Below are 14110 nucleotides of genomic sequence, written 5' to 3'. Positions count from 1 at the left end.
AACAAGGTAGGAAGGAGTCTGGCAGAGCTGTCTTGTGTGTAAGAGGTGGGGTCTTTAAAGAATTGCAGAGTGTGTGCCTATGAGGTATATTGAGACGTGTCCCAAGGATGTTCTCAGGACTGTATAGGCAACATACACGTGTGTGGCCTTAGGTGCTGCGATGGGTGACCTTGCAAAGCCTGTGGCATCTCACCTTCATGCAGCAGCGGGCAGCACCTGACCAGATGTGCTGGGACAGGCAACCATAAGCCTCTGGGAGATGGCGATCGTCCGCTTGAGCTCATAACCCAAGCAGGAGTTTTCACAGTTCAGAGTATGACACATCAACAATTCTCTTAAAACAAAATTCAGGCTCCCAAACAGGAGCACATGTGCTTCCAGGTGGCATTCCTGTCTTCAGATGTTCAAATCGGATTTCTTTCTTCTGCTTGAAACAGTGAATGTGCCAAAGGAAAATAAGAAAAACCCCTTTCACTGCCAACAGTAACAACTTTGAACTCTTGCATTCATGCAATGTTTGTGCTATTCTCCAGGAATACCTGGATTTAAAGAATTGATTATATTTTAATGAACTAATCTTTGGACAGTATCTGCTGCCAGACTCTTTTCAAGGTGTGTTGCAAGCAGTAAATTAAATATGCAAAGCTTTCACAGGCAGCTATGTTACCCAGTTTCACCACTGGAAAACTGAGAGACAATAGACTGAAGGGAAGTTCAATAACTGTAATGAAATAAAGCCATAAATGAATTTATTCAAGTCATTAGAAATAAGCTTGATGTTTGCATGCCCAGAAGAGCACTGAGAGCAAACCAACAATGCATTTGCTAATGAGAAAAATCTCTTCTCTTGCAGGTTGTTGGTCTTCTCTTACCCAACCAGACGCTGGCATCCACTGTGTTTTGGCAGGTAACACTCGTCGGCCACTGTTCACTGAATGGGTGGAGAACATGATGGAAAGGAAAGCAGCAGTTGACTTGTGTCTAGAGGACAAACTGATGCACATGGCTTTTCTGCGCTGGCAGTGCTTTGGTTAATGGGGAGATGATGTGGCTGGATATAATCAGGGAAAGGTTTGGTAGGTCTCGAATGGGCTGTAAGCAAACTATTGGGTCCATTTTCCAGTGCCTGGCTATTTGTGCCATTGCAAGGGAAATGCAAAACAGCCCGGGATCTCAAAATCAGCTTTTTGGACCCATTTTGTACAGGTGTAAATGATTGCACAGTGTGTACTTCCATGAAAATGTAAGCCCTTAAATTCATACATCTGCTGTTTTGAAGACACCCTGTCGAGTAGTTGGGATCTTCCTTGGTGAATTCCCATTGGAAGTGCAGTGTGTGCGCAGGGCTAGGGGCAGTGGGACGCCCCATGCTCAGGAATTTTGGGAATAGCTGTGCATTGCAAAGCCAAGGACCTCTGCGTTCAGTGTGCTACAGGGGCTTTGGGGAAAAAAAAATCTGTGTGTAAGGGGGTGTTGGTGTTATTTCCCATTAAAATTCTGGGAATTAAAAGTAAGGGGAGGAAGCGTGCACGTGAATGAGTTATATCCATAGTAAACACCCCACTTAAGTATAATTTCAGCACTAACTGAAATGAAAGAACAAGTTATTTTCAGACTTATTTTTAGTTGCAAATGTCTTTTCATTGTCTACAGTGTAAGTGATGATAGAGAATTATGCAGTTAAGAAATATCAAAGCAGAATGGGATCTGCCTAGTATGTTAGAAAGACTGCAGAACTGAGAATATATTGGGACTGCCAATAACTTGTGGTTTGGTGTGTTTAGCTATAAGTTGTGGCTGTGAGGCTTTACATGCTGGGAGTGGGATAGTGGCTGGAGTCATGGAGACTCGTTCATGTTTTTGAAGGCAACTTGCCTCACCTGTTTTTAGATGTCTGTAATGGAAAGAGTTGGCTTTTGGAGAAGTTACTCTTGCAGGAGTGAGGAGCGAGCCAGCCTGGATAGCTGGCTTGGGCTGGGTGCCTTGTAAGTGGCTAACATGAGAAGCTTCTGTTCCCACCATCACAGCATAGCTGGGAGAAGCTTTTGTCTTTAAAAGTATGGAATAATCCTTTTAAAATCAGAAAGAGTACTTCAAATGCAGAACCAAAATGAGCCCACTCGAGAGGGAGGTCATAGCAGGCAAGTCCGGCAATCAAAGCCTGCCTGGGCCACCGCTGCTTGACAGGTGGTTCCAAAACTCTTCCCTCCACTGTTCCTGCTGATGGGCATGTGGGTCACCCCTTTCTGAAAAATGCAAGTAGGTGGAGAAGCAGCTTAGACAGGCATCATCCAAAAAGCGCAGGAGGGTGTCAGACAGCCACCTAGAAAGACAGTGGGGTCAAAAAATGGGTTGTGGGGATATATTCAACCTAGAGATGGCTTAAACTCTAGATTAAGGACAATATCTGAGCAGTATGTCTGTATCTCTCTGAAAAGGAGATTTATCCAGGTAAATAGCATAGGATTTAGGGACAGTGCATGTTACTGCATTAAAAACACTGGGTCCTATAGGAGCAGGTTTGTACAGTGAAGCAGTTGTTGCTGATGCCCAAAATGTACATGTCTCAGGTCAGCTCTAGCCTGGTCCTCCGGACCTGCTAATGTAGATACGAGCTGTGGGGGTTAAAAAACCACCCCACATCTGGAAAACTGATGCAGATTTCCAGCACGTATTGGCAAGCTGACTTAGTAATATTTTTTGAAGTTATTATTTAAAGAAAACAAAAAAGCAAGGTTTTCTAGGTCCAAAGTTCCAGGCTAGAGAGCTGGTCAGCAGGAAAAATGCGATCTTGGGCTGTGAACTTGGTAATGTCTGGGCTGATCCCTCTGTTTTAGTGCCTCGTTTCACTATCTCTCCTCACTCTCACTTCATTCCTCCTCCTCCATCTTAGTTCTGGCCACAGCTGGAGAGGAGTCCAGTTCTGACACACTCTGAACTGGCAACATGGTGTTTTGGGGACAGAAAATATAATTTTCTTTACATTGCCAGCAGCTGCTGTGGGTAAAACCCTTCAGGAGCATGGTGCTACTCATCCCCAGCTGCTGCCACGCTGCTTTGGTGATAAATCCTGCTCCAGAAATACCAGTTTAGTGGCATCTGTATCCCTAAGATGGTACATCTGCTCATCTCCTGCTTCTCAGCTGAAGCCTCCTATGACCCTCTGTTTGAGAGTCAAGGAGCTTAATAAATGAGTGACAAAGTGGCTGCTGGACTTACTGCTACGTCTTAACAGAAGTATGGATTTGGTACTGGTGAAAATAAAGACCAATAGCAGCAAGGTGTCGTGTGGAGGTGGATTGGGCCAGGAGAAGGGTTGCACCTCAAGCATACGGGGAAGCAGAGCTGCCCTCCGGGCACTGGGTGCCTTGGGATTTCTGTCCCTCACTTTGAAGGGAATTAGCTCGCACGTAGGGTATGCAGGAGCCTTTGAAAAGAGGTGGAAAGTTGCGAGCCGGTCCGAAGGGAGATGAGTTTTCCCACAGCACTCCCACATTTATAGATTTTTTATTTTTGTGAAGTTATGTTTATGCCTGTCTCTTCTTGTTTCCTCTTTAGTGGTTGAATCAGAGCCACAATGCCTGCGTCAACTATGCAAACCGCAACGCGACAAAGGTGAGGAGACCCAACATATGCAGCACATGCAGCACGTTAGGTCTGTTTTGACACGGAAACATAAGTCTTGTCTCTTCACTGTTAATAGAAACTCCAGAGTCGGCACTGTGATGAATTTATAGATTGGCCATTCTCCTGTGTAGACTTCCATTTTAAATCTCGGCTGTAAATGGCATGAGGATCTCAAAATCACTTGAGGCACATAAGTAATGTTCAGTGCCTTTAAACTGAGCCAGTATATAGTTCTAACTGGTATGAAATGGTTTAGTTTGATATGTAAATGAGCAAAAAGCAGAATGGTATCTGGGTTTTTGGATAGCAGAAGGCGGCTCCATGATCATGCTGCCATCTCCCGAGGACTTTATATGCGCTACCAGCAGTGGTGCTGGGGGGTGGTGGGGCTGTTCCTGCTCTCTTCCATCGCTTAGCCTTCATTCATCCCATGTCGGGGTGTGGGAAGCTCAATATGAGAAGCTGAGTTGGAAACCATCCAGCTCACTGAGATAATGTTTCAAAGACAGATATTTAATGTGGAGAGTTTGAGGTTCATCACTAGCGTATAAGAATGCTAATTTTGTACCATTTGCTGAATTTCATTCACATACTTCCTTTAAGCTGCTATTATTATAATTTTCTGATGCCAATTAATTTTCCATTCCCTTTAACCTTGCTCATGAGGCTACAATTTTCCTTGCTTTTGCCGCTGCTAGATGACAGACCATGTGTCACAGAACAATATGACAAAATTAAACCTGTCTCTGGTTTAAAACAAATAAAACGAAAACAAAACAAACAAAAAAGCTTGGTTGCATTTTAATAGCCAGAAGTTTGTTTATTGAAAATATGTTTTGTTTTTCTTTCCAAAGCCTTCTCCGACATCCAAGTTCATCCAGGGCTACTTGGGAGCTGTCATAAGTGCTGTCTCAATAGCAGTGGGTAACGCTTTATATCTATATATTTCACTACTAAGTAACTGCTCCCTTACAGTAGTACTGCAGTGCTTTTGAGATGTTTGTTTGAATTGCCAAGCATGTTTATCTTTTAATTGACAGAGTTCAGTCTACATAACCAGAAAATATTTTAACCGTGAGGTGTTTCTGTCCATGCATGCCTGAACTTTTCAACAGAAGGAGACTTCTACTGCTGATGGCTTCCAGCACATCCTACACTGTGCACTGCCTGGGCCTCTGCACTGTGGCTTTGCTGCTGGGTGAACTCAGATTATCCACACGTGCATTAACCAGTGGTGAATTAGCCTAGTCCAAGTTAAAACAGTGACTTTGAGGCTGCAGAGTGATAGTGTGATGGCTGACATGCTGAACAAAGGCAGGCTTTTGGAGATACTCTTCTGGCGGATCAGCCTTGAACTGAAAGAACCACAGCACTCGAAATGACATCTTTCACCTGTGGACAGTGTTCAAGCTGGAAACAGTGTTCAAATCATAGCTGAAGTAATCTGTAAAAAATGAGCTTTTAACACTGCAAAAGTTGTGGTCTCTTGGTGCAGTCATCAGGCTTTTAATACTCAGGCTCCCCAGAAGCATAAGTTGACATCTTTAGTAGGGTCAGCTAATTCCCAAGGAGGCAGGTACATTTTTCAGGAGCAACTTATGGAAGTTATTTTTTATGTTGGGTTTTCAAATAAGCCTCTGAGATGTATGGTTGTACTTTTTCTGCTGGAACATTAGACATCCCACAGCAGTTTGTATTTTTTTCCTCTGGCCAAGACTTTTTTCCTTTTTCTCAAGCCACAGACATCCTTTTCCAGGCATTTTTTCTGCAAACAGACTGTACCATGGGAGGAGGTCAGCACTCAATCTGCTCACCATGCCATTTTTACCCAGATTCCCCAATTCACCTTCAGCAAAAAGCTGCATGGGCTTGTTTAGATTTCTTTACAAGGTAAAATGTTTGTCTAGAGCAGACTGGAGGAGTCTGTTAGGAGAACTATGGAGGCTGGAGCTCCTGGCTGGGAACCGGCAGTGAGCGGTTTGGCACATCATGTCCTCAGTGGACAGCAGAATGTCTGCAGAGGCATATCTCTGTTCTCGTGCAGCTGCCAGACAGCTTTGCAAAGGGTGTAGAGTTGGTGTGCAGTTTTGAGTGGAAACTGTCCGTTTTATTGGATACGCTTCTGCTTGATAGTTTTCCGTATTGCTGGCTTGGCTTGCTCACTGGTTGCCATACTGCTCCTCTGTATCACCTGTATTATCCCTTCACTACAGAATTAACCCAGACTGTGCACACAGACCAGCCTTGTGTTGGTGTGAGCTCCCACGCTTCTTAACCCCATAAAGATGTGTCCACACCAGCTGCATGCTTTGCAGCTGAAGTACAACCTGAGTCCCCATCCCACCAACTGCAACGCTTTGGTTAGCAGCCCTTTGCTGTCCAGTGTTTCCCAGTGTAGCATGGGAGAGCTTGACTGTCCTCCTCGGTCCTTAGTTCAGAATTTTTTCCACCTTGTGAATTAGTAAAGTGAAGCTCTCCAGCTTGATGTGCTGCTGCTGCTCACAACTTGCCTTCCAACCCCCAGCGCAGCTGCAGCAGAGGGATGATGACTGGTTCCACGTTGTTGGCATTAATGCTCCTCTCCGTTTTGGCAACAGGGGCAGATAGAGGGCAGGAGACACGGAGAAGTGATGTTGGCAGAGTTTTGTCACCCCGAGAAGCTGACAGGCTTTGGTAAGGAAACCACTTGGGCGGTGTGTGGAGATGTCCACGTTGGGACAGCTGATGCAGGTCTTTAAAATCTCTGATTCCTCCTAGGCTGACTGCAAAGGAGCTGAAGCAGAAAGATAGGTTCAGAGTGCAGAAGTGACCATCAGTGGTGCTGTGAGAAACAGTTGTTCTCTCAAACAGTGTGGAAAACTACACCCAGACTTGTAAATAAAAGAAATTACAGCAAACCAGCAGTGGCCTGCTGTTACTGCAGTGTGGCTGTCACCGCTGGCGATACGTGGGTGGCTTATCAGTCTGCTGATGGTAGATCAACTCTTCATCCTGTGGTGGTTTGTGCCTCAGTTAGTTGTACCATTTGCTCCCTGGTGGTGAAGGAGCTGATGGTCTGTACAGAGCAATAAGCTTTGAATAAATGCAGAAACTGAAACGATGCTGGGATTTATCTGTCCACCTAACTTGCAGGTGCATCTCCAGCAGGAGCCCCAGTGCTTGGTTATCTTGCACACCTCGGCTATCCATGATGGGAGACCTTTAAAAGCACCACAAAAAAAAGACAATGCCACCATATTCTGTACAGAATTTCAGGCTCGTGCAAGAGGAGATCTTCCTTCAGTGGTGCTGAGAGGGTGTTTCTGCCTTCTTGTGTAAATGCCACAATGGCCCCACTAGACTGGGCTTCCACTGCGGTGCCCTTAGCATGTGTGAAGAGTATCGTGAGCTCTGTAATAGCAGTGGTTTTGTAGCTGTGGTGCTCTGAGGGTCAGAATATTGTTATGGGGAGGCAGGAACTTTCCTCAGATCCATCGATGTAGTTGGGGGAGCAGGGAAAAGCAGCAGCCTTTGTGGATACTTTCTCCTTCCTGATGTTGGAAGGAGATCTTCCAAGTGGAGCATGCTATGGCACATAGGGTGTGCAAAAATGAGATGAAGTTACTGTGCACTGATGTCCCCGTAGCGTCCCCCGTAGATGATCCGTTGGGGACACTACTGATGTGTGTGTTGCTGCAGAATAGCTTGTGTCCTGATAATCCGTAGCAATACTTATTGCGTGCTCAATTTCCAGTGCACAGCAGCCTAGAGAAAATCCTGCAGAGCAGGGAGTGATTTTTATATTGTAAATATCTGGATTAATAACCAGCATCTCCTCAAGTGTTTTTTTTTTTTTTTAAATGATGATGACAAATAATATAAAAAGAGCCCTGAGGTTCATTACATTGGATTGTAAGGCCTCAGCCCTCATTAACTGATCTCTGCTGTCAGTTAGCAACAAGTCACCTCCCAGTGTGAGCCTATTAGGACCAGATGACCTGAAAACAAGTGCCACTGCCTCCAGTGGTCTGCTGAGACCCGGTATTAATTAAAGCGAGCCCCTTCCATGTTTGCAGTTGGCAAGCGACACGGGGAGAAGGCTCACAAAATGACAGATCAGTTGACTTGTGATTGTGCTTCCCATCGTCTTCACCCTCCGTGTCTTTATCTAACGAGAGGGACAAACAAATTGCTTTCTCACGTGTACAGAGGAGCAGATTTTGGCTTTACGCTTCTTGCATTTAAACTAGAAGTCTTAGCAAATCTTTGCAAATAACCTGATTCTTTTCCCATTTTAGAGAGAGAGGAATTGCTGTCAGGGAGAGGCAACACTTCTCTCTTAGATCCAGTGCTACATCTGGGACTCCTGATTTGCAGCCCTTCAGAATGAGGTTTTGGAGGAATCAATATTTTTTTTCAATATTTCAATATTTTTTCCCCAATATTCCTTTTTTTTCCACCTACTCCCAGCCCAACCAGATTCACAGCATAGCTTCATGCAAGGAAAACTATGCCAGGTCTAGAATTTTCCCTCTTCTCCTGTGCGGTACTCAGGTGAAGCAATTACTTGAAGTAATGCTAGAAAAGACATCAGAAGGGATAATGGTAAGACTGAGTGCAGGGAAAGAGGTGAAAAGGCTGATGTAATAGATCTCTTCCATCTCAAACTTCTTACGTGACGCTTCTGGACCATCTCTGCCGCCAGGCACGTGCCGAGACCTGGGCTACCTGCTCCGCACGAGCGTGCGACATCTCCGAGCTTCGCTTGCGGCGGACAATATGTTTAGAGGAGTCTGATTACCGTTAAGTGACCTAGATTTCTGTTTCTCCTTCTGTGATTGTAGTTTATTTTTATCACATTCTCCATACACCAGCCTCCTTCCTGCATTTTCTTTTGATTGCTCTCGTTTTACTGCTTTTCTGAACACTGAGCGGTAATTGTTATTTTTTTTTTTAAACAATTGAGTGGATTCCTGTGATTAGGCCTTATTTTCTGGTATCTGGCTGCTGTTCATGATGGTGGTGTATGGAGTGCAATTAATACCAGCTGGTTTTCCTAAGCAAGGCAAACAAAGGCAGAGAGTGGTAAAAAGGCTTGAGAAAGACCAAGCAGATTTTAAATGTTTGGGGTTTGGTTTTTTTTTCCCCAAATATTCTAGCGCCAAGAGCTATACTGATCAGAGGGTCTGTAATTATACAGAAACCCTTTCCAGCATGCACACATGCACACGCACGCACACTCTTGCTTTCTGTTAATTTTGTCATGCTTTTAAAAGGTTAAAAAAGCTACATAATCAAACCCAACTTTATTGTTAATAACTGTTTTTTAGCATATTTTGTAAGTAGGCTTCTTAATTTCAGATCCAAACTCAATTTGCTACTGTATTGCTGATCCCTTTTGCTTCTGACTAAGCTCTTCAGTACTATGGCCTTAGACTGTAACTTCAGTTTGAGGTCAAAAGTGATTCTTGTGGCTGCAATTAAATGCCTGCAAATTAAACTAGATCCAGACAAGGGCTGTGAGCAGCTGCTCTCTGGTTTCTGGGTTGTCACTGGTGCTGAGACCTGTATCTGGAGACTGGTGGTGTTAGCCCAGGGGTTGCCTCACCTGGAGCCCGTGGTAGTGAGTCATTGGGTTTCTCTCTACGTTCTCCTTGAAGCATCTCACAGCAGTGGTGTTATTGCCATTGGTTTCCGTAGTCTTTGGATCAGAGCTTTATACATCAGGTTTTTAATTTCCACGATCATGGCTTCAGGTTCTGCCAAGACCAGCTCCAAATCTTGCTCCTTGTGATACTGAAGACCCCGTGCAGACTCTCCAAGGGGTTTCTCTCTTCTGCCAGCATCTTTTGGCCACATTTCTGACATCTCCCAGTAAGCAATGCATTGTCACTCAGCTTGGTGCCCAGGTCATTAGCTTGTTGTCCATCTGTTGTCCACTCCATGTACCCTGGAGGTGCCACGTACATCAGTACTGCTGGCATTGTCCTCCCCTGTTCACAGGATGGGCTCTAATTAGACCGCAGCAAGCCTGGCAGGCATACAGAGTGTGTTTTACATATATAGGTGTATGTAACTTAACTAGAAAACGTCTACTGTGACTGCCTAGGCACGATGGCACTGATCTTCTCCCTTGTGATAGGGGTTCGATTCTCCCCCGATGAAAGGGGAAGCAAAACCCTTGTGTGAGATCAGGCACCTCTTAAGTGGAGAGACAGTAGGGTTTACCCCAATTAATAAAGTAGCCAAGCTCCCTCCTTCCCCCTCCAAATATACCAGGGTTTGTAACTTCTAACAATGTTTTTATTAAGTGCAAGTTTGGGATTTATGGTATTGTCAGTACAGAGGCAAATAAATACGTTGTTCTCCTTAGCAACCTGAGCTAAATTCTGACAAAAGTAGGTTGTTTGTCTTCTTTTGTATAAGAGAGAGAGATGCAGTGTCATGTAACCATGACTGCCAGCCAGGCTGTATGTTTTGTATTGATCTATACACTTAAAATGTACCTGCTCAGGACTTGGAATGTTTCCTTTTCGCTTACCTTACTGGATAACCTTGGGTTAAATAAATCAGGCAATTTAATGCCATTAATAACTTTGGTGCTATCAACTACTAATGACTCACCTTGGAGTCACTGCCAGTCGTGGCGTACAGGAGGGTGTTTAAAGCATGTCTTCACAGGTAGATCCAGGTCTTTGCATTTTAAAAGTGCGTCCTTGCTTCCTGACCCTAAATCCTGACTCCAGGCAAGCCAGCAGAGGTAGGGAACTGATGCCAGTATGGTGTACTGATGCTTTGGCTTACTGTATTACTGTATGGTGTGCACCCGGTGCTTTCACAAGCTGTGAAAGTATACGGAGTTAAACTTGAATATGTATAAAAACAAACTAGGTTGGAACTGGAGAGAAGCAAGACAGTTTTAATAACCTAATCTGGTTTGCTGAGGTATCCCATGATACTTTTTTCCTTGGAAAATTGCAAGGGAAAAATCATTCCTGCTAGTCTAGAGCTTTGTACAGATCAGTTTTAGGACCCCTGACACTCTTCATCTTGGTCTGTCGGTTTGGATACGTTTTCATCCAGCAAACTGCTGCAGCAGTCGGAGATGTTACCTCCCTTCAGCTGCTTGTCACCCCTCTTGTCCCTAGAGTGGCTGTGCAGAAATGGAGTGTGTGAGTGCTTCTTGGCTTTGGAAAAAGAAAAATATGGCTTAGGTGGGTCTGTGGTTGCAACCAAGGTGGAGGTTAGTCCCTCCAGCTGCTCCTGCCTACCTGCCTGCTGAAGGCTAGTGCCTCCATGAGCCCACAACAGGAGTTCAAAGAAGAAACCAGCAACAATCTGCTGAAGCTAAATGCAACTAGACCACGTGGACAGGAGCAAAGGGCAGAGCTCTCACTATGGAGTAGCGTATGTGCTGCAGTAGCCTCTGGCACGCTATATGGGAGCCCCTGCAGATCTTTGGGGTGCCCCTGGGAGGTTGGGCTTGGCTCTCAGCTCTGTTGCACAGTTGGGGAAAGGAGAGAGAAGCTACATGACTTGGTGTTGGGACTGATGTAGGAAACTCTTCAGACCAGAAGCTCAAACCTAGATGCTCCAAGACTCAAATTCCTGCTCTCACAGTGGGAAGTCACTGCTCTCTGTCACAGGGGTCTTAGTAAGTCATCCTGGGGCAACTTTCTTCTGTACAGAAGCCTTGGTGATGTTATTTCAAGAAAATATAGCTTTTTCACAACTCCTGTAGTTACTGTAGGGTTTCTGCAGAGCTTCTGAATTCTTGAAACATAATAATTTGTCTTTGAGATTTTTGGTTGTATTCCCACGGGGTTCATAGGTTATAATTCATGCAGGAATCTCAGCTGCAGTCGGAACTTGTCAAGCAGAGAGGTTACACAAAAATTATAACTCCTAAATTTTGTATTTAGCTGTATCAGAAAAAAAAATTTTGTAGGAGTCTAATCAGCAAAGCTCAGTGTGGGTCTGAGAGATCGTATTAAAGCAGAGGCTGCTTCTGGACAAATGGACATTGCAAAAAATGGTATTTTTAAACAAGCTGGATTTCCCCCCCCCCCAAAAAAAAAAATTAGCATTTTGCAAGATCAGAATGTGCTTTGTCTTGAAAACATCCCTAACAACCCAAGAAATTCTCAAGACCACATAGGATTTCAGCAGAAAGATCTTATTTTTCTTCTAAGGAAGATGAGAGGTGAAAACTGTTCAAGCCTAAGATTATCACTGTAAAATAATATTAGCATTGTAATGGTTGTATCACAGCCGGCTTTGGCAATACCTGCCCTTACAGCCCTGACTCCCACAGCTTAACAAACTGTATCACTGGTACCATTTACAAAGGATACGTTTGCTCTGATATGCAGGTTTAAAAATCTTCTGACGCTCTGGGGGTGAGAATAGTAAAAAGTTACATTTACAGCTCTGTCCTTTCAAAGAAGGCCAGGTGATGCTTGGGGGTGCCTAACCAAAGCTAGAAGGAGAATCTAAGAACTTTAATTAGATGAATTAGAGTTGTGCTGGCTCATTACACTTATAAAATTCATGAGCAATAAAAAAAACAGGATCTTGATTTTTTTATTTTTTTTTCCATGTTCAGGAAGGACAGGAGCTTGTTGGACCAAGTTTTCAGTCTCGACTGCATGCAACTCGGAGCAGGGAGATCATCCTTGCACACAGCGCTCCAGGGCAGCAGCCCTGCTCTTTCCCGTGTCGTCGGTGCCACCGGCCATGGGTTGTTCCTCCTTCCCCGTTCCCATTGCACACTTAACTCGCACATACACACACACACACACACACATGCAATTTTTCACTCTCCTCTCTAGGTGGAGGCGCCCCTGTGGATTTTTCTAATCCCAGCTCCTTCTTCCTGATAATTGTTTGTGAGCCGTGTGGAGCGGCTGCATTGACAGCCTGCGAATTTGGTGTGATGCCCGTAATCAGCTTGTGAGACGGCATGGGAGGCCACCCACTGCCCTCAGGACTATCTGCCACTTAGGGCAGTCAAGAAACACTTAGAAGCTGGAGGAAGTTGGTGCAAGGTAGAGTGAGGGATGGGAGGGGATGGAGCATGGCTGGGCACCTCGTCAGCAGTGAACTGTTGCGAGGAGCCAGGAGCAGGAGGAAAATTACAGTAGATTGGAGGAGCTGGTGATAAACTTCTGTTTGCTGCTTAAAGTTTTTAAATGAAGTGGTACCCGGCTCTAAAATCTGGATACCTGTGCTCAAAAGCTCCCATTCCTGCAACTCCTCTAATGATTCACAGATAACAAGTTCAGATACCAGAAGACACCAGAAGAGAGTGGTATGATCACTCAGACTGGAAACCCAGCCCGGTGATTCCTCCATCGAGCCCGTAAGTCATTGGAGCTGTAGCAGCCATTTCCCAAAGGCACAGCCTCGAGCCTTTGGTGTAGCGGAGGCAAAGGCATGGTACGCTCTGGGGAGTCACCCAGTGCCCATCATCCTGCCTCTGGGCACAGGAGTACATGGCAACCGCTGGGTCCTCGCCGACTGCCGCCTTTCAGACTCCTTGTTCTTCTCTGCAGCATTTGCTCTCGTTTCACTGGTGTGTCTTTGTTTCCAGCAAATTTGTTCTCATCTGTGCCCTTTCTTTCTGCCCCAGCCCAGCCCCACAGCACCCAGGTGTGGTGTTGCCTCTGTACAGGATCCAGATGCATAGAAAACTCGATGTTGAAACAACAATGCTTTGTCTTGGGCATGGGACCCCACCATCCTCCTCTTCTTTCTTCATCACCTGCCAAATCAAGTTTGTCTCATTATCAGCATTAATCCCCTCTTTTCTTGCTCATACCCCTCCTGCAATCTTGCTTCTTTCTCAAGACTCTGCTGTTTTCTTCCACTGAAACATCTAACTGTGGGGCTAGTGTGGTCATCCCTTCTGCAGTCATCTTGGATGTGACTCAAGTTTCCTCCTTTCCATACTCTTGCTGCTCTCTAACTTCCTTCTCTACTCGGATTGTTATTGCTTTCCCTTCCCTTATACTCCTCCATTCTGTTCTCCTTGACTTGGTAAAGCTCCAGTTGGTAAACAGCCCAGTTTTCCATCTCTCTGCCTCCATTTTCACCTCTCAGCCCTAATGAATGATTTTTTTCCTTCCTTCTACTAATGCTCTTTTCTTCAGTTTGACTGTATGGGACTCATCAGATCCAATTAGTGTTTTAATTCAGCAATCTGGTGATTTGAAGGCTGAAGGATAAACTTCTTCGGAGCCAGTCCCTCCTTCTAAGTTGACTTTCTAGGTTGCTTGGAGCAGCCAGCTCCAACTGCAGTGGTGAGGGTTGCCCCAATACTACTGGAACCTGGAAAAATTGTGTCTCTCACAGTCTCACCAATGCAGTTGATGGAGTCTAGAGAGCTGCTCAGCGACATTTAGGTGGCATCTTCTACCAGCTGATGTCCACCTTGCGCACTGGACTCGTAATACTCCTTTATTTTATAAAAATTCCATCTCAAAATTAAGTGAAATAACTTCTT

At 44.9% G+C, this 14110-nt stretch overlaps 1 protein-coding gene across 3 annotated transcripts in view; it reads left to right on the top strand.

Moving 5' to 3' along the window:
• The window catches only part of SFXN5 (sideroflexin 5), a 102925-nt gene that overhangs the window by 46207 nt on the left and 42608 nt on the right, over positions 1-14110 (top strand). For 2 of the 3 annotated variants that reach the window (XM_075040441.1, XM_075040460.1), the window contains exons 7-9: positions 854-907; positions 3559-3615; positions 4482-4547. In XM_075040441.1, the coding sequence (XP_074896542.1) occupies positions 854-907; positions 3559-3615; positions 4482-4547 (177 nt within the window). Of the gene's footprint in view, positions 1-853; positions 908-3558; positions 3616-4481; positions 4548-6224; positions 6301-14110 lie in introns of all 3 variants that reach the window. The other variant, XM_075040451.1, reaches the window with a different exon arrangement.

Source organism: Buteo buteo, chromosome 1, assembly GCF_964188355.1.
Source record: "Buteo buteo chromosome 1, bButBut1.hap1.1, whole genome shotgun sequence".
Lineage (NCBI taxonomy): Eukaryota > Metazoa > Chordata > Aves > Accipitriformes > Accipitridae > Buteo > Buteo buteo.
Note: the sequence above shows the minus strand (reverse complement) of the source record. Positions and strands in the feature narration are given on the sequence as shown.